Here is a 27,038-nt window from a genome sequence, read left to right on the forward strand (position 1 = left end):
GAAGTCTCACCCTTTCACTCAGGCTGGAGGGCAATGGTGCGATCTTGGCTCACTACAACCTTGGCCTACTAGGTTCAAACGGTGCTCCTGCCTTAGCCTCCCAAGTAGCTGAGATTACAGGTGCATGCCACCATGCCCAGCTAATTTTTTTGTATTTTTAGTAAAGTTAGGGATTCACCATGTTGGCCAGGCTACTCTCGAAATCCTGACCTCATGATCTGCCCGCCTTGATCTCACAAAGTGCTGGGATTACAGGCATGAGCCACCGCGCCCTGCCGTTAGTTAATTCCTATTCCTTATAATGCTGTGTATTTTTTTAACCTCATACATCAGAAGGTAGTGATCTTAACATGTATTTCAGTTCTTTTTCTTTGAGACGGAGTCTCGCTTTGTCGCCCAGGCTGGAGTGCAGTGGCCGGATCTCAGCTCACTGCAAGCTCCGCCTCCCAGGTTTACGCCATTCTCCTGCCTCAGCCTCCCCAGTAGCTGGGACTACAGGCGCCCACCACCTCGCCTGGCTAGTTTTTTGTATTTTTTAGTAGAGACGGGGTTTCACTATGTTAGCCAGGATGGTCTCGATCTCCTGACCTCGTGATCCGCCCGTCTCGGCCTCCCAAAGTGCTGGGATTACAGGCTTGAGCCACCACGCCTGGCTGTATTTCGGTTCTTATATTGTGTGCTGGTGGTAAATAGAAGTTGTGGCTTTTTTGTTAACAGGGAATTGTTTAGAATTCTGCAGGTTGTATAAATGTACTTGTTATTTGCTTGCTAGTTTTATGGGTTACAATATTTTACTAACTAATTTTTATGATTGTACATAAGGCTTTTTGGTATGTGGTATGCAACATAACTGACACAGTCCACTAGGTAATGTCACTTTTTTTTTTTTTTTTTTTTTGAGATGGAGTTTCACTCTTTTGCCCAGGCCTGAGTGCAATGGCGTGATCTTGGCTCGCTGCAACCTCTGCCTCCTGCGTTCAAGTGATTCTTCTGCCTCAGCCTTCCCGAGTAGCGGGGATTACAGGCATGAGCCACCACACCCAGCTAATTTTGTATTCTTAGTAGAGATGGAGTTTCTCCATGTTTGTCAGGCTGGTCTCAAAGTCCTGACCTCAGGTGATCCACCTGCCTCGGCCTCCCAAAGTGCTAGGATTACAGGTGTGAGCCACCACGCCTGGCATTAATGTCACATTAACTAGGGCACTGTGGCTCATGCCTGCAATCCCAGGACTTTGGGAAGCAGAGGCGCGTGGATCATTGAGGTCAAAAGTTCGAGGCCAGCCTGGCCAAAATGGTGAAACCCTGTATCTACTAAAATTACAAAAATTAGCCAAGCATGCTGGCACATCCCTGTAATCCCAGGTACTCAGGAGGCTGAGGCAAGAGAATGGCTTCAACCCAAAAGGTGGAGGTTGCAGTGAGCCGAGATCAGGCCATGGCACTCCAGCCCGTTGTGACAAAGTGAAACTTCATCTCAAAAATATAAAAATACAAATTTTTTTTTTAAAAAAAGTCGCAATATGCCTTTTCTGCATAGATATAGGTAATTTTATGACAGTTATTCAGGAAAATATTGTATTAACTTTTTTTTTTTTTTTGAGATAAAGTCTCACTTTTTTACCCAGGCTGAAGTACAGTGTTGCAATCTCAGCTCAGTGCAACCTCTGCCTCTTGGGTTCAAGCCATTCTTGTGCCTCAGCCTCCTGAGTAGCTGGGACTACAGACGTAGGCCACCACGCCTGGCTAAATTTTGTAATATTTTCTTATCTTTTCAGTGCTGTGATTGTTTGATAATATAGAATTTCCATTGATTTTGGTTATCTTTACATGAGCTTGTTGTGGATTGTTTACCAATATCGTATATCCTGTGGTCCTTTAGCATTTATTTGTATACAGTAAATATGCTGTAAATATGAAGAATATATACTTTTTATTGATTGACAGTGATATGTTTTTTGCAAACTGTTAGACATTTTAGGGTCACAGTGGAAAAATACTTCTTACTTTAGGCTTTCACACATTTGTGCCCTGTCAGTGTTTTGTCGTGATACTAGGAAATAGGCTTCCGTAGAAATTATTTGAAGCACATGTAATAGCCCTTTATTTATTAAAGAATCTTACTCCTTTTGTGTTCTTAAACTTTGAAGATCATGTTTGGGAAGTTTAAAATAAGTATTGTTTTTTGTGTCATATTTACACATTTTAGTATGCCTTATCGTCTGTACACCTACTGGTGTTTATATTTTGTAGATATCTCTTCCAAATGCATGATGGAGTTCTTGTCAACTGCACAAAGCAATAGAGAAGTGATCCACACAGGAACATTGGAAAGACATGAAAGTCATCACATTGGAGACTTTTGCTTTCAGGAAATTGAGAAAGATATTCATAACTTCGAGTTTCAGTGGCAAGAAGATGAAAGAAATAGCCATGAAGCACCCATGACAAAAATCAAAAAGTTGACAGGTAGTACAGACCGATATGATCAAAGGCATGCTGGAAACAAGCCTATTAAAGATCAGCTTGGATCAAGCTTTCATTCACATCTGCCTGAACTGCATGTATTTGAGACTGAAGGGAAAATTGATAATCAAGTCGAGAAGTCTATCAACGATGCTTCCTCAGTTTCAACATCTCAAATAATTTCTTGTAGACCCAAAACCTATGTTTCTAATAACTATGGGAATAATTTCCTGAATTCTTCATTACTCACACAAAAACAGGAGGTACACATGAGAGAAAAGTCTTTCCAATGTAATGAGAGTGGCAAAGCCTTTAATTGTAGCTCACTCTTAAGGAAACATCAGATAATCCATTTAGGAGAGATACAATATAAATGTGATATATGTGGCAAGGTCTTTAATCGGAAGCGAAACCTTACATGCCATCGTAGATGTCACACTGGTGAGAAACCTCACAGGTGTAATGAGTGTGGCAAGTCCTTCAGCCAGACGTATTCCCTTACTTGCCATCGTAGACTTCATACTGGAGAGAAACCTTACAAATGTGAAGAATGTGACAAAGCTTTCAGTTTCAAATCAAACCTTAAAAGACATAGGAGAATTCATGCTGGAGAGAAACCATACAAGTGTAATGAATGTGGCAAGAACTTTAGTCAGACGTCATCCCTTACATGCCATCGTAGACTTCATACTGGAGAGAAACCTTACAAGTGTAATGAGTGTGGCAAGACCTTTAGTCGAAAGTCATCCCTTACATGCCATCATAGACTCCATACTGGAGAGAAACCTTACAAGTGTAATGAGTGTGGCAAGACCTTCAGTCAGGAGTTAACCCTTAAATGCCATCGTAGACTTCATACTGGAGAGAAACCTTACAAGTGTAATGAATGTGGCAAAGTTTTTAATAAAAAAGCGAACCTTGCACGTCATCATAGACTTCATACTGGAGAGAAACCCTACAAGTGTACTGAGTGTGTCAAGACATTCAGTCGAAATTCAGCCCTCGTAATTCATAAGGCTATTCATATTGGAGAGAAAGGTTACAAATGTAATGAATGTGGCAAGACGTTCAGTCGAATTTCAGCCCTTGTAATTCATACAGCAGTTCATACTGGAGAGAAACCTTACAAGTGTAATGAATGTGGTAAGGGTTTTAATCGAAAAGCACACCTTGTATGCCATCATAGACTTCATACTGGAGAGAAACCCTACAAGTGTAATGAATGTGGCAAGGTTTTTAATCGAAAAACACACCTTGCACATCATCATAGGCTTCATACTGGAGATAAACCTTACAAGTGTAATGAATGTGGCAAGGTTTTTAATCAAAAAGCACACCTTGCACGTCATCATAGACTTCATACGGGAGAGAAACCTTACAAGTGTAATGAATGTGGCAAGGTTTTTAATCAAAAAGCAAACCTTGCACGTCATCATAGACTTCATACTGGAGATAAACCTTACAAGTTTAATGAGTATGGCAAAGTTTTTAATTGAAAAACAAAGCTTGCACATCATAATACAATTCATACTGGAAAGAAACCTTACAAGTGCAGTGAGTGTGGCAAGACCTTCCGTCACAATTCAGTCCTTGTAATTCATAATTCATACTGGAGAGAAACCTTACAAGTGTAATGAATGTTGCAAAATTTTTAATCAAAAAGCAAATCTTGCATGTCATCATAAACTTCATAGTGGAGAGAAACCTTAGAAATGTGAAGCATGTGACCAAGTTTACAGTAGCAAATCAAGCCTCGAAAGACAGGAGAATTCATACTGGAGAGAAAGCTTACAAAGGTGAAGAATGTGACAAAGTTTTCAGTCACAAGTCAAACTATGAAAGACATAAAAAAATTCATACTGGAGAGAAACCATAAAATTGTAAGAGTTTGTGTCAAGGCTTTCGGGCGTGATTCACACCTGGTACAACATACTAGAATTTATACTGGAGAGAAACCTTACAAGCGTAATAAGACTGGCAGAGCCTTGATGAGCAGTCAACACTTATTCACCATCAGGCAATCCATGATGAAGGAGACTTTACTAATGTAATGATTGTCACCAAGGCTTCAGTAAGGCTACAACCACTGCAAATCGTTGGAGAACCCATAATGAAGAGAGATCATACAAGTGTAATAATTGGCAAATTTTTCAGACATCGTCCATACCTTACAATTCATTGGCAAACACATACTGGAGAGAAACCTTACAAATGTCATGATTGAGGCAGGGCCTTCAGTCACGCTTCATCATATGCAAAACATAGAATTCATATAGGAGAGAAACCTCACAAGTGTGATGATTGTGGCAAAGCCTTTATTTCACGTTCACACCTCATTACACATCAGAGAATCCATACTGGACAGAAATCTTACAAATGGCATCAGTGTGGCAAGGTTTTCAGGCAGACTTCACTCCTTGCAGAACATCAGAAAATTCATTTTTTTTTTTTTTTTTTTTTTGAGACGGAGTCTCACTCTGTCACCCAGGCTGGAGTGCAGTGGCCGGATCTCAGCTCACTGCAAGCTCCGCCTCCCGGGTTCACACCATTCTCCTGCCTCAGCCTCCTGAGTAGCTGGGACTACAGGCGCCCGCCACCTTGCCCGGCTAGTTTTTTGTATTTTTTAGTAGAGACGGGGTTTCACCGTGTTAACCAGGATGGTCTCGATCTCCCGACCTCGTGATCCGCCCGTCTCGGCCTCCCAAAGTGCTGGGATTACAGGCTTGAGCCACCACGCCCGGCCCAGAAAATTCATTTTTGAGGTAATTGTTCCAAATGCAATGAGTATAGCAAACCATCAAGCATTAATTGACATTAAAGTGTTTATGTTAAGAGGACTGGGCCAGCCGCAGTGTCTCATGCCTGTAATCCCAGCATTTTGGGAGGCCAAGGCAGGTAGATCACTTGAGGTCAGGAGTTTCAGATCAGTCTGGCCAACAGACATGAGCCACTTTTCCCAGTTTGCTTTTTGTTCTTTAACAAAAACTGATAGGGATTTTTATGGATATTGTGTTGAATCTAAATCACATTGGGTTATATAATTATTTAACAACATTAATTTTTCCAAACCATCAATATGGGTTATATCTCTGTATATGTTTTTAATCATATTGATCTATGTTTGTAGATATCAAGGTACAAACTTCTCACCTTTTTACTTTTATTCCTAAGTATTTCTTACTTTAAGTTCTCTAGCAAATGGAAGTGTTTTTCAATTTTGTTTTAAAATTGTTTATTGTTAATGTATGGAAATTCAACTAATTTTTGGTGCTGATATTGTGTTGTGCAGATACACTGAATGTGTTTGTTAGTTCCAGTAGTATTTTGACTGACTCTTTGTGATTTTCTACACAGAAGATCGTGTCGTGTCATCTACAAACAAATATAATTGACTTCTTTCTTTCTGATTTGGATGGGTTTGATTTCTTTTGCTATTTCATTGCTCTGGCTAGGACAGCCAGTATTGATTGAATAGAAGGGGTGAGAGCATTCTTGCATCATGTGAGATCCTAAAGGAAAAGCATTCCATGTTCCTTGCTTTGTTATCTACTCATTGGTCATTTCATGGATGGTCTTTCTATTGTTGAAGTAAATTTTCTTTTCTATCTATTTTGTTTAGGATTTCCATGATTAGTGGATGTTGAATTTTGTGAAATACTTTTTCTCCATCTATTGAGATGATGTGGTTTTCATCTTTCATTTTGTTCAAGTGAAATATCACATTGATTTGCTTGAATATGTTGAACCATCCTTACATTCCAGAAATAAGTGGCACTTGAATATCTACAATCCTTTCTATATCCTCTTGAATACAGTTTGCTAGTACAAGGGGTCTTCAAGAAGTTCATGGAAAAATATGTATTTTGCATATTATGAGAAAAATCGTGTGTGAATTTCCCAGTTTTTGCACCAAAATAAACTGGTACAAATCTGTTATGTCTGAAGAGGATCTAGTTTGAGGCACTCAGAAAGATAACACATGAAAGAGACTCTATCTGCTGGACACAGTGGCTCACGCCTGTAATCCCAGCACTTTGGGAGGCTGAGGCAGGCAGATCACCTGAGATCCAGAGTTTGAGACCAGCCTTGCCAACACGGAGAAACACCGTCTCTACTAAAAATACAAAATTAGCCAGGTGTGGTGGCGCACGCCTGTAGTCCCAGCTACTCTGGAGGCTGAGGCAGGAGAATGGCTTGAACCTGGGAGGCAGAGATTGCTGTGAGCCAAGGTTGCGCCATTGCACTCCAGCCTGGTCAACAAGAGCGAAACTCCGTCTCCAAAAAAAAAAGAAACTCTATCAAAGCAATATAAATCCTGCTAAAATTAAAACAAAAAGAAGCATCAAATTTACAATGAGACCAGATGCAGTGGCTCAGGCCTGTAATCCCAGCACTTTCAGAGGCCGAGACAGGTGGGTCACATGAGCCCAGGTATTCAAGACCAGCCTGGGCAACATGGTGAAATCCCCTTGTCTACAAAAAATACAAACATTAGCTGGGCATGGTGGCATACGCGTGCAGGGCCAGCTGCTGTTGAGTCTGCGGTGGGAGGATGGCTTGAGCCTGGGAGGAATAATGAAATCATTGATGCTTTATGAAAAGTTTATGGAGACAATGTGTAAAATAAATCAACAGTTTGTAAATGGATAACTTATTTTGAGTTGGGACAAGACAATGTTGAAGGTGATGCATGGAGTGGCAGGCACAGCATCCACATCAGTTTTTTTGTTTGTTTTTGTTTTGTTTTGTTTTGTTTTTGAGATGGTGTCTCGCTCTCTCTCCCAGGCTGGAATGCAGTGGCGCGATCTCGGCTCACTGCAACCTCTGCCTCCCAAGTTCAAGTGATTCTCCTGTCTCTGCCTCCTTAGTAGCTGGAACTACAGGCGCCCGCCACCACATCAGCTAATTTTTGTATTTTTAGTAAGACAGGGTTTCACCATATTGGCAAGGCTGGTCTTGAACTCTTGACCTCGCGATCCGCCCGCCTTAGCCTCCCAAAGTGCGGGAATTACAGGTGTGAGCCACCGTGCCCCCTCCACATCAGTTTAAAAAAAAAAAAAAATCTTGTTTGTGCCACAATGAAGAGGACTGACAGGTAACAGCAGAAACAATAATCAGGAGTTCAAGAACAGGCTGATTAACATGGTGAAAACCCATCTCTACTAAAAATGCAAAAATTAGCTGGGTGTGGTGGCAGGTGCCTGTAATCCCAGTTACTTAGAAGGCTGAGGCCAGAGAATCACTTGAACCCGGGAGGCGGAGGTTGCAGTGAGCCAAGATGGTGTCATTGCACTCCAGCCTGGGCTACAAGAGCAAAACTTTGCCTCAAAAAAAAAAAAACAAAACATGTCAAGCCCCTTCTCTTCCTGTCCCCTCTCATGGTGTGTACTTGACCCCGCTTCTCGCCAGATCTTCTCACAGGACTTTCAGGATTAAGCGGTTCCTGGCCAAGAAACAAAAGCAAAATTGTTCCATTCCCCAGTGGATTCAGATGAAAACTGATAAGAAAATCCGGTACAACTTTAAAAGAAGACACTGAAGAAGAGCCAAGCTGGGTTTATAAGGAATTGCACATGAGATGACACACATATTTATGCTGTCTGAGCATCACTATCACGTTACCATATCAAGCTGAAAATGTCACCACTGTCTGGAGAGTTGGACATGTTTTATTGGGAATATATTTTTTCTCTCTGAATCTGTTATGAACCCATTGGTTGGCTGGGTTCAGTAATAAATATGTGAGACTTTTCATTTCAAAATAAAAAAGGGAAACTATGTAATTCCATAGAGTACCTTAATTTCTGTATTGCCTTTTTTTTTTTTTTTTTTTTTTTGAGATCGAGACTCCACTGGGTTCAGTGGATCACACCTGTGGTCCTGGCACTTTGGGAGGCTGAGGTGGGAAGATTGCTTGAGACCAGGAGTCTCCTGGGAATCTTCTCATCTCCTAACCCAATTCATGACAGACCCTTGGACTTTACTGTTATGGAAAATCTATATAAAGCAGTGTCAGTGTGTCAAAGCATTATGTCTGTCACAAGCTCGTGAAAGGAAAATAAAAATTACTAAGCCAAAGAGAAAGGTCAACCTGAGAACTGCATCAGAAAAACCTGCCTCCCATTTTATTCCTAAATGAGATAGCTACAAAGATGAAAATAAAGCTACATAGAGGCCGGGCGAGGTGGCTCACACCTGTAATCCCAGCACTTTTGGAAGCTGAAGCGGGTGGATCACTTGAGGTTGGGACTTTGAGACCAGCCTGACTAACATGGAGATACCCTGTCTCCACTAAAAATACAAAAATTAGCGGGGTGCGGTGGTGTGCGCCTGTAATCCCAGCTACTTGGGAGGCTGAGGCAAGAGAATTGCTTGAGCCCAGGAGGCAGAGCTTGCAGTGAGCCGAGATCACACCACTGCACTCCAGCCTGGATGACAGAGTGAGACTCCATCTCAAAAAAAAAAAAAAATTCCAGCAAATATCATATGTTATAATAATTCTTTGCCACAGAAGAGAATCAGTTATGGTAAGTTCCTACCTGGAAATCAAAATGTGAGTTTCTTTTTTTTTTTTTTTTTGAGACGGAGTCTCGCTCTGTCGCCCAGGCTGGAGTGCAGTGGCCGGATCTCAGCTCACTGCAAGCTCCGCCTCCCGGGTTCACGCCATTCTCCTGCCTCAGCCTCCCGAGTAGCTGGGACCACAGGCGCCGCCACCTCGCCCGGCTAATTTTTTGTGTTTTTAGTAGAGACGGGGTTTCGCCGTGTTAACCAGGATGGTCTCGATCTCCTGACCTTGTGATCCGCCCGTCTCGGCCTCCCAAAGTGCTGGGATTACAGGCTTGAGCCACCGCACCCGGCCCAAAATGTGAGTTTCTACTCTGTCTTCAGGTGCCTTCCCAGAGATGCCCCCAGATTTTCATACAGCAGTTGGGATATGGGATGGACTGACCCCCTGCGAAAAGCCCATATAAAGCAGTTCCCATTTCCCTCCACAAACTGCGGGCTGCCAGTGAAAACTACCTTAGATTTTCGTGCAAATCCCATTCTTTTCTGGCCTTCTACAGGATGACAGGGGCCTAGAGGAGGCAGTACTAGGTGGAGTTACCTGGGTGCCCATTTGTTGGAATGTGACATTTTATGGCTACTCGAAAGGTCTGTTATCAGTTGTCTGTCTTGGGGAGAATGTGCAGTCACCATGGTGCAATAATCCTCTATCCAAGGACCACACAGGTCACCACAGGTGCTCAGTCAGCGTGATCCACATGCCGTGATGCGTGCTCTGCCAGGACACAGACGGACCCACTCAGCTCTGTCGATGTGTAAACAGGGAGTGTTGCAATGACGTGGTTTATTCATAATCACCATGGAATCTGATGTGGCGTTTTAAAAAATGCATAGATCTATTGCAGCTGGTATGAAAACATCACTGATTGGCCAGGCATGGTAGCTCACGCCTGTAATCCCAGCACTTTGGGAGGTTGAGGCAGGCAGATCACCTGAGGTCGGGAGTTGGAGACCAGCCTGACCAGCATGGTGAAACCCCATCTCTACTAAAAGTACAAAAGTAGCCGGGCGTGGTTGTGAATGCCTGTAATCCCAGCTATTAGGGAGGCTGAGGTGGGAGAATCACTTGAACCCGAGAGGCAGAGGTTGCGGTGAGCTGAGATTGCGCCGTTGCACTCCCGCTGGGCAACAAGAGTGAAACTCCATCTTAAAAACAAAACAGAACAAAACAAACCCATCACTGATTGGTGAAAGCTACTGAATTAGACAGACACGTAACTCTGTAAATTTATATTTAAATATTGAATCATGAACAATATCTGAATGGTGTGTATATACATATATATTTTGTATGTGATTTCAGATGCAGTTTTAGATATTCTATGAAATTATATAGGCGTAAGGATACACCTCAAACTGATGAAAATTATTGTGTCGATATAAATGGTTACTTTTTATTTTAGTGTTTAAATGTTTTATCGTTACATTTGTTCAGGTGTGTATTAATTTTCTATTTATGCATTGCCACGGTTTACCAGCCGTTTACTACAGCACTCATTTATTTTCTCACAGCTCATAGATGAGAAATGTGTCGGGTTTTTCTGGGTACTCTGGTCTCACAAGGCCAAAATCAAAGTCAGAGCCATGGGCTGTATTCTGGAGACTATGGGGGCAGAATTTCCTTCTAAGCCCATTCAGATTGTTGTCAGAATTCATTTCTTTCTCCTGGTTCCCATATATTCAAAATCCAGCACATGAAATCAGCCTCATGCTCCTGGGTCCTAACTTCCTCCTCTACTGCATCTCTCTGACATACATTTCTGCTTCAAGGCCACATAGGACCCACCCAGATAATCCAGGATAACTTTATTTTCTTTTTCTTCTTCTTCTTTTTTTTTTTTTTTTTTTTTTGAGACTGAGTCTTGCTCTGTCGACGAGGCTGGAGTGCGGTGGCACGATCTCTGCTCATTGCTACATCCGCCTCCAGGTTCAAGCGATTCTCCTCCCTCAGCCTCCAGAGTAGCTGGGATTACAGGCACTCATCACCACTCCCAACTAATGTTTGTATTTTTAGTAGAGATGGAGTTTCACCATGTCGGCCAGACTAGTCTTGAACTCCTGACCTCAAGTGATCTGCCCGCCTCAGCCTCCCAAAATGCTAGGATTACACACAGGTTTTCTCTTTCAAAGTCAAATGAAGCCGGGCATGGTGGCCGGTGCCTATAATCTCAGCTACTGAGGAGGCTGACATAGGAGGAACACTTGAACCCAAGAGGCGGAGGATGCAGTGAGCCAAGATCATGCCACTACACTCCAGCCTGGTCGACAGAGCCAGACTCAGTCTCAAAAAAAAAAAAAAAATCAAATGACTGGTAACCTTCATAAATCAGTAAATTACCAGCCAATTTCCTTTTGGCAGGTAACAGCATAAATGCAGCAGTAGCACCAGGAGTTGGAGACCTGACTACATCATTATAGGACCAGTAAACTAATTTTGCACTGAGAAGGTAATTTGTCAACCTAGCTAGAGAATTATTACCATTTGGGATATTTCTGTTAAGAGAAATTGGTATACTATATATTGCTGAACTATATTGGCGATACTATATTTAACATAGTTATATAACTAAACATCAATATAATTATATAGTAATATGTATTTCAATATTGGTAAACTATATGTTTCTATGAAATTTCTATGTAATTTCGTATTCAGTTGTGCTCACAAGTATATTGATTTATTTTATTTATTTATTTATTTCATTTTTTTTTCTTTTTTCCTGAGATCAAGTCTTGCTCTGTAGCCCAGGCTGGGGAGCAGTGTTGTGATCTTGACTCACTGCAACTTCTGCCTCCCGGGTTCAAGCAATTCTCCTCTCTCAGCCTTCCAAGTAGCTGGGATTACAGGCACATGCCAGCACACACAACTAATTTTTATATTTTTAGTAGAGACAGGATTTCATCATCTTGGCCAGGCTGTTCTCAAACTCCTGACCTCAGGTGATCTGCCTGCCTTGGCCTCCCAAAGTGCTAGGATTATAGGCGTGAGCCACCACGCCCAGCCATATCTGGACTTCTTATATACCTCCTTCTACTGCGGACTCTACCTGTCAAACTGAAATATAAAATACTCACGTGACCCATCCTTCTGTCTGGATGGTGAGTTCAAAGTGTGCTGGTCATGCCAGTCAGTATTATATGAGAGGGCAGCAGCCAGGCTGCTAGATATGGGCTTGTGGTTCTGTGACCTCACCTGCTGTCACAACTGCAATGATCATTTTACCTGTCACAGCTATGACAGTGCAGTCCTAGGACGCTATTCTTTTTTTTAAACTTTTTCCCCATTGTAATTACCAAGAAAACATTTACTGATTCCTAGATAACATCTCCAAAGGGATTTTGGAGTGTCTTCTCCTTCATTCCTGGGGGCAGAGAGGGTCTCACAAGAAGGAAGCAGGAAATACTGAGCTCTGGTACGTCAGGGACTGAACGCACACCAGGTATGTCTCAGTGGATTCTCTGAATCCCAGAGAAATCTTTCCACCCAAAGTAGGTTTCCTTACAATATTCAGACCTTTGATGGTTTAGGTTATATGCAGATAAATGGAATCAGGCAACGTACCTAAGAAGGATTTTGAGAGAGAGAGAGAAAAAATAAAAGGAAGAACATGAAGCCATTAGTTCACATTAGAAATTTTGGAAGTCGCTGCTCTGTCTTCCAGAAAATAGACCTAAAGACAGTTATACCATTCAACCCAGCAATCCCGTTACTGGATATATGCCTAAAGGAATATAAATTGTTCTATTATAAAGACACATGCATGTGTATGTTCGTTGCAGCACTATTGACAATAGCAAACATGAAGTCAACCAAAATGTCCATCACTGGTGGACTGGATAAAGAAAATGTGGTACCTGTACACCATGGAATACTATGCAGTCATAAAAAAAGAATGAGATCATGTCCTTTGCAGGGACATGGATGGAGCTGGAGGTCATTTTCCTTAGCAAACTAACCCAGGAACACAAACCCAAATGCCACATGTTCTCATTTGTAAGTGGGAGGTAAATGACGAGAAGACAGATACATAGAGGGGAACAACACACACTGGGACCTATTGGAGGGTGCAGGGCGAAAGAAGGGAGAGGATCAGGAAATATGACTAATGGGTACTAGAATTAATACCTGGGTGATGAAATGATCTGTACAACAAACTCCCATGACGCACGTTTACCTGTGTAACAAACCTGCTCATGTACCCCTGAACTTCAAAGTCTTTTAAAAACAAAGGAAATCTCGACTCTATCTCTCAGAACCTGGACTAGAGATTCATCTTAACTTCCAATGGATCTCCCATTGACAGTCATAATGAAGTAAGAAGAAGAAGACAGGGAAGAGGCAGTGTAAAACCATGGCAGAAATTTACCAAGGATAAGCTGACTGTACTTCAGCAGTCATTTGCACAGAATCCTTATCCTGATTTTACAACCAGGGAAGAACTGGCTGGACAGTCTCTTGTCCCGTGTTTGTAATTGGTAACTGGTTTCAAAATAAAAGAGCCAGACTGCCACCTAGAGAGAGACGCAGAATGTTCGCTGCCGGGAAACTGCACGATTCCTTTGCCGAAGGCCGCCCGTTTACAAGAATCCAGGGAAACCAGGTGGAATCTCAGGTGGATGACCCTGAGCAGAACTGCTTGTACCCGGGAAGTTCTACTGCCTGGAACTGGCCACTCTTCCGTGGAGACACAGGGGATTCCCAATTAACATGATGGCTCAAATAACTCTAGCCTTATGAATTAAAAGGAAACTAAGCTGTGATTTGGAGTATCCAGGTGACACAGAAAATGGCCCTTCTCGATTTAGCTCAGCATTATTTCCTCCTCTTTCTGCATCTCCTCCTCAGTATTCTGACAGGGACAAGCCTGAGATGGGGGGAAGCCAGCATGCAAGGCCCTCCCGTTTGCTGTGTGTTCATGGTATGCAGGGAGACAGGCAGCTTAAAAAAAAACGAGAGCTTAAAAAAAAAAGAAAAGCCTAGACCTGTGTAATTTGTATGAGTGTTCTGGGACATACTGTTTATAAAAAATCAAGTTATTGAATAGTTTGATAATACGATAATCATGGAAATAAAGGACAAAGCAGCAAGTAATGATTAAAAAAAAAAGAAGAAGAAGGAAATCTAATCTCCAAATCTGCTATTTCAATTTATCAAATGCACAAGATCCCATGCCTTACAGATTTAATTTTCCATATATGTTCTATATTAACACCTTTTACAAAACTCGCCTCAACACTTATTGTTTTAGTTAATGTATGTCCTCATTAATTGATGAGTATATGAACTGAAAATCGTGATAATTTAATTTCTACCCGACTATTTTATGATCCTCTAGTGTTTCATTTTACGTAGTTGGGATGTGATATCAGAGTGTCCATTAATGCCTGTGGTAGGTGCCATTGTACTTTCTTTCCTGGTATAAAAAGAAGTGAGTCTCTCTGTAGCTATCCTGATATGGGGCCAATCATTTAAATCTAATTTAGTCATGAGGCAGATTCCTGTAATTTTATACTCCAAGCAGTGTATCTACATTTTATCAAGGTCTTTAAAGATTTATTCATAATTGCTATCAGTCTGTGGGGTAATATTGTACACATCAATGGAAACTGGTCAAAACCAAAATTATAAAATTAAATGTCACCTGCGTAAACTATACAGACAAGGTATTAAATAGAAATTAAATATGTATGTTCGTTATTGGAAGAACTCCGCTAACTGGCTTTGACAGTACAGCATGGTGGTTAATGCACTCTGAAATCAGCCCAGACAAGATCAGTCCCCATTCCACCCCAAACACGGTGTCAATTTACACAAATCATGTCATCTCTCTGTGCTTGAGTCCTCTTGGTCTTTATAATGGTGGTGCCTGGTTCATAGATTATGAAGACTATGGAGGTGAATACACGTCTGTTCTTCAAAGCAAAGAGCAATTCATTGCAAATACACTTAAAATGGGACACATCCAAAGATGGCAGACTCTTCATAATAGAAAGGAACTTTATGAAGTATTTCTATTGCATTTCAGCTGACTTTATTATTTATTTATTTATTTACTTATTTATTTTAGGACAGGGTCTCACTTTGTCACCCAGGCTGGTGGGCAGTGGTGTGATCTTGGCTTACTGCAGCCTCAACCTTCTGGGTTCAAGGGATCCTCCCATCTCAGCCCCCACCAAGTACCAGCTGCCTTTTAAATGTCGCTCATGCATCACGTTCCCTGCAGGATCCTGTGTCTCTGAAGGTGAGTAGCAGCCTGTGGGAACTGACAGAACGGCTGCTGGGATGGGGCAATGGGAATGATGTTCTTACCGCAGACTACACTTAGAATCCTGGGGAATTTCTTATTTACCATTATCTGTTCTTTATCAATGGGTGCAGGTTAAGGTCCACAGATTTGATTACTAAACACCTAATTGTAGCCAACACCTTATTCCTCCTCCCTAGAGGGATGCCACAGACAATGGCAGCTTTTGGGTTTAGACATTTCCTGAATTATTCTGGATGTAAATTTCTTTTTTATGTCCACAGAGTGGGCAGGGGAGTGTCCATTGGCAGCACCTGCCTCCTGAGTGTCTTCCAGGCCATCACCATCAGCCCCGGGAGCTCAGGTGGGCAAAGTTTAAAGGGAAAGCCCCCAAGCACGCTGTCTCCTGTGTATTCCTCAGCTGGCTCCCCACATGCTGGTGAATAGCATTGTTCTCATGCACGTGACTGGCAAGTGGCGTAGCAAAAATACCACAAAGTCCAAAGGTCTGGGATACTGTTCTGCTGCTCATCACGAGGACACCAGAGAGTCGCTGCACGCGGCACTGCTGTCCTTCCCTGATGTGATCTGTCTGGGGCTCGTGCTCTGGGGCAGCAGCTCCCTCGTTTGCATCCTGCACAGGCACAAGCAGTGGGTCCCCCACATCCTCCCCTGAGTCCAGAGCTACCAAAACCATCCTCCTGGTGAGCACTTTTGTGTCCTTTTACACTCTCTCTTCACCTTTCAAGTTTGTTTGGGTCTTTTGAATAATCCCAGTCAGTTGGTGGTGAACATCTCTGCAATGATCAATGCAAGTTTCCCAGATGTCAGCCCCTTTATTCTCATCAGTGGAGACTCCGGTGTATCCAAGCTTTGCTCTGCTTGGCTGAGCACCACGAAACCCCCTGATCTTATCAGAAACATGTGAATTGTACATGTTTGTACAATGTTTATGTTTCTTCGTTGATCTCTATAGACCCATAAACAGGGTTGTGAAATGAGGCTTGTTAGTGCTGTGCTGGCCAGCAGGGGTCACTGTTTCCTTCTGTACCTCCTGATCCCTCCCTCCACCCACACCACACTGGAGCAGCTCTGTGGAAAAAGTGGGATCAGCTTAGAGGTTTTTGGGAGGAAGACACTGAAACGTAAACGTTATAAGAAAGTAACAGTGTACAAGCACACATGCCTCATCCCTGTGTCCCTTGGAGTAGACGGGGAAATGTGTGCAGATGCGAAGTTCTTGCTGCCATTTTCTTGATGAATAATAAAACACATATTTTCTCATATCCAGAAATCACATGCCCTCAGCCAACATCCATAAACTGACAATCTTACTTGTTGACTTGCAAGTAAGGTTAAAATATAAAACCTTTTGCAATTTCTGATAGTTCTGGTGATGCTGAGACAGGTATGACTTTGTGTAAGAGGAAGGTAGAAAGATTCGGCCGGGCGCGGTGGCTCACGCCTGTAATCCCAGCACTTTGGGAGGCCGAGGCGGGCGGATCACAAGGTCAGGAGATCGAGACCACGGTGAAACCCCGTCTCTACTAAAAATACAAAAAATTAGCTGGGCGCGGTTGTGGGCGCCTGTAGTCCCAGCTACTCGGGAGGCTGAGGCAGGAGAATGGCGTGAACCCGGGAGGCGGAGCTTGCAGTGAGCCGAGATCGCGCCACTGCACTCCAGCCTGGGCGACAGAGCGAGACTCCGTCTCAAAAAAAAAAAAAAAAAAAAAGAAAGATTCTTCACCGGCGTGGTTAAGAGACAGAAAACGGCTCTCTGGAACAAGCAGCAAATTCTCTCACCCAAACTGGAGTGAAATGAGAGTAAGATTCCTCCACTCTCTAACCCTTAAATGGGGCTGTTGTGTGAGGGGGAGGATTGAAATTAGCTGTCCGAATGTGATTTATCTGTGGCTCATTCTCCTCCTGGCAGGAGGAGGAAAGGACAAGGAGTCCCCGAAGCTGACGCTGAGTTCATGGGGTTGAGCTGACAGCGGTCAACAGGCTGTGGTCAACTCTAATGAAACGAGGCCTGTTAGTGCTGCGCTTGCCAGCAGGGGTCACTGTTTCCTTCTGTACCCCCGATCCCTCCCTCCACCCACACCGCACTGCAGCAGCTCTGTGGATAAAGTGGAATCCGCTTAGAGGTTTTTGGGAGGAAGACACTGAAACTCCGTTTTTTCGTTTTGTTTTGTTTTCGTTTTTGTTTTTAGATGGAATCTCACTCTGTCGCCCAGGTTGGAGTGCAATGGTGCCATCTTGGCCCATTGCAACCTTCCTGACCCGGGCTCCAGCAATCCTCCCGTCTCAGCCTCGTGCCATGTTTCCCAGGCTGATCTCGAACTCCTGGACTTAAGTGATCTGTCCGCTTGGGCCTCCCAAAATGCTGGGATTACAGACGTGAGCCACCGTACCTGGCCTGAAACTTTTAGTCCTGTTGCATGCAAGGATTTAAGTCACCAACCTAAGTGGATTCCAGGAAGAAGAGTCAGTAGGTGCAGGAGTCGGAAAAGGTGCTAGGGATGGTGGGGTGAAGTGTGGCTGCAAACCGGCGGAAAGAGACAAGCTTCTGACCCTGAATAGTCACCAAATGCTGGATGGTGCAATGCTAAGAATGCAGCACAGGCCGGGTGCGGTGGCTCACGCCTGTAATCCCAGCACTTTGGGAGGCTAAGGTGGGCGGGTCATGAGGTCAAGAGATTGAGACCATCTTGGCCAACATGGTGAAACCCCATTGCTACTAAAAATACAAAAATTAGCTGGGTGTGGTGGCAGGCGCCCGTAGTCCCAGCTACTCAGGAGGTGGAGGCAGGAGAATCACTTAAACCTGGGAGGTGGAGGTTGCAGTGAGCCAAGATGGTGCCACTGCACTCCAGCCTGATGACAGATCAAGACTCCATCTCAAAAAAAAAGAAAGAAAGAAAGAAAAGAAATGCCACACGACCATGCTCTGAAAAGCTAAAAAAGAATCACACCTCCCCATTGTCCTGGCCCCTGCCACACACACACACACACACACACACACACACACAGACACTCTCACACACTCCTATCCTAGCTTCCTCTGGTCTACTGAACCCTCGCAGTCCCTTACCCATGCCATTGTATAGCGTATACTTATTAGTCTGTGTTTCCATAGAGAAAAATACAAAACACAAAAACAAGAACCAAACTCAACAGAGAGGGTTTGTGCTAATTCAATGTCCTGTTCTGTTTCTGCATCAGAATCAACAGCAGGAATTGATGGGTTGCGTGTTTTTGGGCTTCCTGTCCCTATGTACCAGAGGAAATTATTAATCTGGGTGGGGTGCAGGCAGGGACGTGTGAGACTAACTCTCCTGCCATTTGCCACTAGTTGGGGGCAAGTCATTAGGATTCCTATGAGTGCCTCTAGCCTCTGTTGTCCCAAATCCTCACTATGCAGATTATGTTCTGTGTCTCAGCAGGTGAGAGGAGTTGCTCTCAGTCTTCCTGTGTGGGGTGTGATCCCCGCTCTGCCAGCAGAGGTAACTGACAGAACCCAAAGAAATGCAACCTTCTGTTTTCCGGGGAAGGTTTATTGAAATTATGTGAGCTGACTTACATTGCTCAGTGATTCCAGTGGTGGACAACAGTTGTAGCTGATGATTTTGTCATCTGCAGCCTCTGGAAAAGGGAGATAGCCTCCACCTAGAGGTGCCCGTGGGGTCCTAGTTACCCTGACACAATAATAGTCACACTGATTTTGATAATTATCTGTCAGCTTGCTAGTGAGCTCTTGTCCTCACCAAATCCTGACCCACAGACAGCTTGAGGCTCCCCAACTTGATATTCCAATTTTGAAACGGAACTCTACAAAAACCCCCGAAAGCCTTGCTTATTATACAGACATGGTATATTCTGGAAGGAAAATGGACCAGTCCAGGAACATCTGAGCGCTAAAGGAAAAATCAAGATCTATTGTCGGTGAAAATGTTATGTCCTTCTCCACTGTCGGAAGCAAAGCTGTGGCATTATGGGGTCCCAAATTTAGCATGTATCCCCTAAATGTCTGGTCCACATTCACTGGTGGGTCAGAGAAGTAGATTCCTCATGGTGTCCACAACAGAGACTGTTCAGGCTCAGTACCAGCCACGTGGAACCTGAAGCAGGGGCGGCCTCTCCACTCAATGGTCAGACTCAGGGCCGGGCGTGGGGGCTCCAGCCTGTAATTCCAGTCGTTTGGGAGGTTGAGGTGGGTGGATCTCTTCAGGCCAGGAGTTTGAGACCAGCCTGGCCAACATAGCGAAATGCCATCTATACCAAAAATACAAAAAATTAGCTGGACGTGGTGGCAGGCACCTGTGATCCCAGCTACTTCGGAGCCTGAGATGGGAGAATTGCTTGAACATGGAGGTTACAAAAAAAAAAAATCGTCAAAACTCAGGGTTTTGGCCACTGCCCACATTCTACCCATTCATTCATCCCCGTTCAAACCAGAGACTGTCTGATGAAGCACACCCTCTTTGAGGGTGCAAACTGGAAACAGTCTCAGCTGCTGATCTGACAGTCGCATGCGTCATTTAGGAGTCCATGGGAATGGACTGTGTTCTGCGGCACCTGCCCATAATCAAGCTCTGGACGGAGCCTGACTGTGTCTCGTGCAGAGCTTGTCGCTGCAGGCCAGGCTTGTGGTTCTTGGGGAAAGTCGATCTGTTTACCTCGCGGTTGGGGACGCCCCTGACCATTCCCGGCAGAACGAGTGCATTGGACTTCTGACCCACTTCTGGAGGTTTCAATCATGTCTCACCACTGTCGCCACCGTCAGCGTCACGCCAGCTGACTCCAGCCACACCACCTGTCCCTTGAAACTCATTCTTGCCAGCTTTTAGACTTTTGGGACCATTTTCACTCTGACATACTGAGACTTTAATCACCAAATCTACTGAAAATGGGCCAACTGTCTGATTTTACTTCCTTGTTTCCCCTCTTAATCCATCAATGTTGTTTAGGTAATTTGTTGACTGAATGTGGCTGTCTCCAAAAGAAACGATCTCTTCTTGACAGCCTCCAGGATCACATGAAATCACTGGGGGCTATGAATCTATTTCCAAAGTGTGAGATTTCTCCCTCTGATCATTGTGGGCACAATATGTCATTCTTTCTCTGAACAGCAGCCCCAGGCCAGTCTACTTTGCCCACGATGAGTGGCAGCCCAGCTAAAAGCGAGTTTATGGGACTCGAAGTCAGTTACAGTTAAGGTTTATACAAAAATCTTTATCCCCGTTTCACCTTGCTCTTAGGGACAAGTGTCTTGGAGACAGTAGGGGATGATGAGAATAAAAGTGAAATTCTAGGTACCGGAATGGGACTGACTGACTCTGTGGAGGGAGAGGGAGAGTGACAACCTGAAACCTGGAGAGCAATCAACTTAGGTCCTACGAGCTCTGAAGAATGGAGGGACATTCATTGCCTTTTGTCTCCCGTAATCACCTCCATGAGTCCCGGAAAGAGTCTCGCTGGAAATCATGTTGCACCAGGACTGTGTTAGTTACAGTTAAGCCAGATGGCAGGGCAGGTACTGGGGGTTCCTGTGCGTTTGGTCTCCACGTCACCCAGAAGAGTCCTTTGGGACTGTTCCCTCCTTCTGGGATGTAGACGTGGGATTCACACAGTGAGGAGTGTGCTCTTTCGGTGCCCACCTGTCCTCCTTGCTCTGTGAGCTGCGTTTCCTCCTGTTTTTGTCCCACATAGAGACGAATGTACGTTTATTCCTATTTGGATAAATCAGAGAAACAAATCAAGTAAAGGAACTGTAGACCCAGCCCCCAGCATAGCCTGATTCTTTTCTGTTCCTTTTCCCAGTGAACTAATTTCATTATGTCGGTGCAGAGAGATTCCCTGAGATGGGGTCTCTCAGAACAGATGGCAACACCATACATCTTGAGAAGGTGGTTGGAGACGGCAGGAGTCCTAGCGAGAATCAAAACTTGTGCCTGATGTATTACAGGTGTATCTACAGCAGGTAGATGGATCCAGGAAAGATCCTAGAGCCCTGGAAGAGACTATTTAGAGCGGGCAGGATCCCTGCAGGAGAGCAGATAGCAGGACACAGGTTCAGCAGCCACTTTGGAAGTCAGATGCTCACAGCTAAGCCTCTGTGGTAGGGCTGATCTGCAGAGCAATGCAGAGCCTGGGAAAGCTCTGATCACACGTGGAAGATGAAACTCTGGGCTTCTATTGGTCCATTTTCCCACTGCTACAAAGAACTATCTCAGTGGGCAATTTGTACAGAAAAGAGACTTAAGTGACTCACAGTTCCACATAGATGGGGAGGCCTCAGGAAACTTACGATCATGGCAGAAGGGGAAGCAATGTATGTCTTCCCATTGTGAAAAGCAGAGACAGAGAGAGTGAAGAAAAGCACATGCTTTTAAACAATCAGATCTCGTGAGAACGCACTCACTATCAGCAGAACAGCAAGGGGGAAATCCGCCCCCATGATACAGTCACCTGCCACCGGGACCCTCCCCTGATACGTGGGGATTACAATTAGACATGAGATTTGGGTGGGGACACAGAGCAAACCATGTTAGAGCTCATGGAGAAGTATCCTATGTGATGGCACATCCTGCTTCTGTGGGCATGACAGTCTGGGCTCTTTCTTGCCAGAGAAGCGCTGACAATAATCATTTGAGGAGCATGTATAGATAGGCTTTCTTTATTCTGAGTTTCTTGAAAAAGGATTCAGAGGAAACATGTTACTTCCAATTCGAGTGATAGTGGGGAGTGACTTCAGCAAAAAGGACAGATTAGGGAACTCGGGGCGGGAGTGGGAGCTGTCCATCCACAGAAATCTCAGAAGGCCCAGCACAACCTGCCAGAATTAACCTGATCAAAACTTGTACTTTTTTTTTTTTTTTTTTTTTGCCATATAGCTTTATTTTTAATCAGAGTTTTACTGTGCTATATTTTGTAAAGAATCTATTTGTTAATGTGTCTTATGCACTACAGTCTATTTCTGAGTTTTGAGCTCCACCCATCTATCAGTCTGGCCATCAACCAACATGTCTTGCAGGGGTAGCTACCCTCATTTTGTTCTTTTCCAGAGTTTTCTTGGTTATTCTCATTTGTGTTTTCATCTATGAGATTCTTGCAATAACATCTATAATTCCTAACTGAATGTATCTATATTTGGATCAAATTAAATTTATAAATGAGTTTATGAACAAATGATTTTTATAATATTGATTTTTTTAACCCAAGTCCATGCTGTAACTTCTTATGTGTATGTTCATGTATTTCAGAAATTTTCTACTTATTTCTTATATACATTTCACATATTTGTTAAAATTATTCCAAAGTATATTTTATTTTATTATCATTTTGTAATTTCATTCCCCACCCCAAATCTAACTTGCAAATTATTATTTCATATATATGTAAGTACCTGCTGTGTGTAATTTAAGGCCATGTCATGGGTTCAAACCGATTTGTAACATAAACCCCTCAATTTTCCCCATTCACTGGAATGACTACTATTCCATATCCACAACAAGCGCTGTTGGGTTGAGGGAAATCAGGGTGGAGATGAAGCAAAAGTGAAGAGAAAACATTATGTAACCCACACTTGCGGCAAAACGACCTCCCTATGGATCAATAGGTAATTATCTAAAGTATAAAATACTTAGAAAATATTAACATTTATCTCATACTATACAATATGGAAATTATAAGGAAAAGACAAAACAATACCCAATTACTTTTATATTCCCTACATCAAAATATATACATTTATGTGGTAAAAGATTGCATGATCACCGTGTAAAATGAAAATAGGAAAATACATAAAACATAACAATATGTAAAGCAAGTGACAATACGGATGTTCGATTTAACACCCTATAGTAAAACAGGCTAAATTAAAACTATAAAATAGAAGAAAGTTTAAATCCAAGCAAATAATATGAGTCAACCAAAAACTAAATAAATATAATCAATAAGCATTTAATACATCTTGACTCAGTTTATATATAAAACAAATAAAAATCAAACAATGAGATGGTTTTGCCATGATATCATCAAGTGTAAAAAGATCAACTTTTCTCAATAAAGATGCATTTCAGGTTTGTGGGTGTGAGTCCTGCATGACCTGCAGGTGAAAGACTGAAGACACAGAGTCCTTTCTGAATTAAAGTAGAAGTATACAAATATAGATATTAATTTTTGCTGTACTTTATAATATACAAACACATATGGATGATTACACCGTAATATTTGTTGTGATTCTACAGAAATGCGTGACTCTCAGGAGACATCCAAAAGACAGCAAATATCTCACATGAAACTGAATAGTAACGTTCATCCTCAATGAAACACAGAGTTCACCATTCTGAGTATATCGTTCAAGTTATTTTCCTATTTTCTTTCCCCAGGATCTAACATATATTAACACCGTGTGTCTAAAGTCGTCCCTGCTGGGCATCTGGAGGAATCTGAGAAGGGGCAGGTCTTTGTTGTGACTCTCAGAGCAGCACCTACTGCTGGACAGGGCGGGACACCTCATCTCAAGCCCAATCTCATCCACCGACAAGGTCCGTTATCTCCTGTCCGGGGAAGAGGCGGGCCTGTCTCCGTCCTGGGAGGAGCTCTGGGCTTCTCCTTCATCCAGAGATATGCCCCAGGGACCAGCCAGTGGGGCTGGGAGGAGCCCCTCTCAGCAGAGAAGACACAGGTGCCTGGGTGGCCGAGGCCTAGAAGGTCTGCACCATGGTGCACGGAGGCCCCGGAGCTGGGTGAGCCCAGAAAGCTGCCCTGGGGTCCGCGGGGACTGTGCCTGCTGAATCTGCACCTCAGCTACGTCTTCACAAATGGCCTCAGACCTAGAGTGCAGGGAGATCCCCTGGCTTTTCTGAAGTGGTGGCCGGTGGTCCCCTGGGGAGCAGGACCTGGGCTGCTTACTGCCCTCACCCAGTGAGGGCCCGCGGGGAGCTCTTAAGGCGGGAATCATGGGTCTGCCTGATGTGACTGCTGTGCCCACATCAGAGGGTTTTTCTTTCTTTTCCGAAGTCAAGCTGCACTAATCCAGACCAGGGATCCCACCCCTGGGCTGCGGACCGGTCCCTGTGGGTGGCCTGTTGGGAACTGGACCGCACAGCCAGAGGTGAGCAGTGGGTGAGAGCGCCTGACCACCTGAGCTCGCCTCCTGTGAGATCAGCAGCGCCACTGCATCCCAGAGGAGTGGGAACCCTACTGTGCACGGCGCATGCGAGGCATCTGCGTGGCATCCTCTTTATGAGAATCGATGATCTCAGGCGGAACAGGTTAATCCTGAAACCATTCCCCTGTCTGTGAAAAAACTGCCCTCCACGAAACCAGTCCCTGGTGCCAAAAACGCTGGGAACCGCTGATCTAGACAGTTCTCTGCTAAGGAAGCACGTGGTTGAGAAACATCAGACTCGTTCCCATGGACCCTGCTCTGGAGTCTCAGCAGGCGCCTGGAGGTGAGCCCCACTGACCTCTCCTTTTCCCTCCGGACCTCCTCAGCTTTGGTAATGAAAAGCTGCATCCTCTTCGGTCCCCAATTCCTCTCTGGGTGTCAGGAGCTCTAAAACCCTCTCAGCCGCTGAGAAATCTGTCTGTCTGTCTCACAGCGTCTTCATCCGTGCATCATGAAGGACACTCACATGGTGACGTGCCTTGGCTCATGTGAGTAACACTGCAGCAAGCGTGGGGGTGCAGATATCTCTTGGAAACACTCATTTCCTTCAGATACACACTCAGAGGTGGGATTGCTGGATTGTATGGCCATTTTGATTTTTTAAATTAAAAAGAATTTTAATTCTCATATTGTTTTGAGTAAAGTTAGATTATAACTTGTGAGGCAACTCGATGCTTTTTATAATTGTTTAAGAAATAATTGCTCTGCCAACTGACTGTCCCAACAACAGTGTACAGGGGTATTTTTTTTTTTCCTCCACATCCTCATTTCTTTTGTCTTTTTAATACCAGCAATCCTCAGACATGGGAAGTGATACCTCACTGCGATTTTCATTCGCATTTCCTGATGATTAGTCTATTCAGGCGCCCCCCCCACCTCTTTTTTTTTTTTTTTTTTTTTGAGATGTACTCTCACTCTCTCACTCTGTTGCCCAGGCTGGAGTGCAATGGCACGATCTCGGCTCAGTGCAACCTCCACCTCCCAGGGAGATGTGATTAGCCACCACACCCAGCTAATTTTTGTATTTCAGTAGAGATGAGGTTTCACCATGTTGGCCAGGCTGGTCTCAAACTCCCGACCTCAGGTGATCCACTTTGCTCGGCCTCCCAAAGTGCTGGGATTACAGGCGTGAGCCACCAGGCCCAGCCCCTTTGCTCATTTTTAATAGGGTTACTACTATGACCATATTTGCTTTTGAGTTGTGGGTGTTCCTTATATATTTTGGATATAAACTCCTAATCACAGGTAGGGTATACATGGTTTAACATATTTTCTCCCATTATCATGCCCCAATATCACTAAGTTATATTTCACAGCTCCCTCCTGAACACCTTAAAAAACTTCCTGGCTGGGCGTGGTGGCTCACGCCTGTAATCCCAGCACTTTGGGAGGCCGAGATGGGCGGATCACGAGGTCAGGAGATCGAGACCATCCTGACTAACACGGTGAAACCCCGTCTCTACTAAAAATACAAAAATTAGCCGGGTGCGGTGGCGGGCGCCTGTAGTCCCAGCCACACGGGAGGTTGAGGCAGGAGAATGGCGTGAACCCGGGAGGCGGAGCTTGCAGTGAGTGGAGATTGCGCCACCGCACTCCAGCCCGGGCGACAGAGTGAGACTCCGTCTCAAAAAAAAAAAAAACTTCCTAACATATTTCCATGTGTCTGTATCCAGGTTATTGTGATTTTTGCCTGAAAACACATTTATATATGCTGATATTCTCCAATAACTAATATATTTTTTCTCTTTTTTTTTTTTTTTTTTTTTTTTTTGAGAACGGGAGTCCTGCTCTGTTGTCCCAGGCTGCAGTGCAGTGGTGTGATCTCAGCTCACTACAACCTCTGCCTCCCAGGTTCAAGGGATTCTGCTGCGTCAGCCTCCCGAGTTGCTAGGATTACAGAAACACACTACCACACCCGGCAAATTTTTTTGTATTTTTGTAGAGATGGGGTTTCACCATATCGGTCAGGCTGGTCTTGAACTCCTGACCTCAGGTGATCTACCCGCCTTGGCCTCCCAAAGTACTGGGATTACAGGTGTAAGCCACCACACCCAGCCCTAACTAATGTATTTTAAATAACTTTTTGCTCTTGGCACATGGACTAAAACCACATCACCAGGCCTTCAATGATGTCCAATGTCCGCCATCTTATTTCCACGCCAGCTCTGCCCCAGGCATAGCTGTTTTTCTTTTTATTGAAGCCATCTCCTTTTTTTTTTTTTTTTTTTTTTCTTGAGACGGAGTCTCGCTCTGTCGCCCAGGCTGGAGTGCAGTCGTGTGATCTCAGCTCACTGCAAGCTGCGCCTCCCGGGTTCATGCCATGCTCCTGCCTCAGCCTCCTGAGTAGCTGGGAATACAGGCGCCCACCACCATGCCCGGCTAATTTTTTGTATTTTTTTAGTAGAGACAGGGTTTCACCGTGTTAGCCAGGATGGTCTCGATCTCCTGACCTCATGATCCGCCTGCCTTGGCCTCCCAAAGTGCTAGGATTACAGGCGGGAGCCACCGCGCCCAGCCAAAGCCTTCTCCTTGCCAAGTTAATTAAAGAGAATGTTTTATTCATCGAATTAGAAATTACATCCTCAGAG

General features: G+C 44.0%; 1 protein-coding gene, 1 long non-coding RNA gene and 1 pseudogene across 6 annotated transcripts in view; all 3 read left to right on the top strand.

The window, feature by feature from the left end:
• The window catches only part of LOC102144262 (uncharacterized), a 28,580-nt gene extending 23,857 nt beyond the window's left edge, over nt 1-4,723 (top strand). For all 5 annotated transcript variants that reach the window (XM_074024557.1, XM_015442026.4, XM_074024558.1 and 2 more), the window contains one exon: nt 2,251-4,723. In XM_074024557.1, coding sequence (XP_073880658.1) covers nt 2,251-3,959 — 1,709 coding nt within the window. In that variant the 3' untranslated portion in view covers nt 3,960-4,723. The remainder of the gene's footprint in view (nt 1-2,250) is intronic.
• LOC141409131 (uncharacterized) lies at nt 4,299-6,756 on the top strand (annotated as a pseudogene).
• Nucleotides 6,757-15,600: 8,844 nt separating this feature from the next.
• On the top strand, nt 15,601-25,077 carry LOC141409136 (uncharacterized). The gene is made up of 2 exons (XR_012427941.1): nt 15,601-23,824; nt 24,300-25,077. It is a non-coding gene; the product is annotated as an uncharacterized lncRNA (long non-coding RNA).
• Nucleotides 25,078-27,038: the final 1,961 nt, after the last annotated feature.

This window comes from Macaca fascicularis, chromosome 19 (assembly GCF_037993035.2).
Source record: "Macaca fascicularis isolate 582-1 chromosome 19, T2T-MFA8v1.1".
Taxonomy (NCBI): Eukaryota; Metazoa; Chordata; class Mammalia; order Primates; family Cercopithecidae; genus Macaca; species Macaca fascicularis.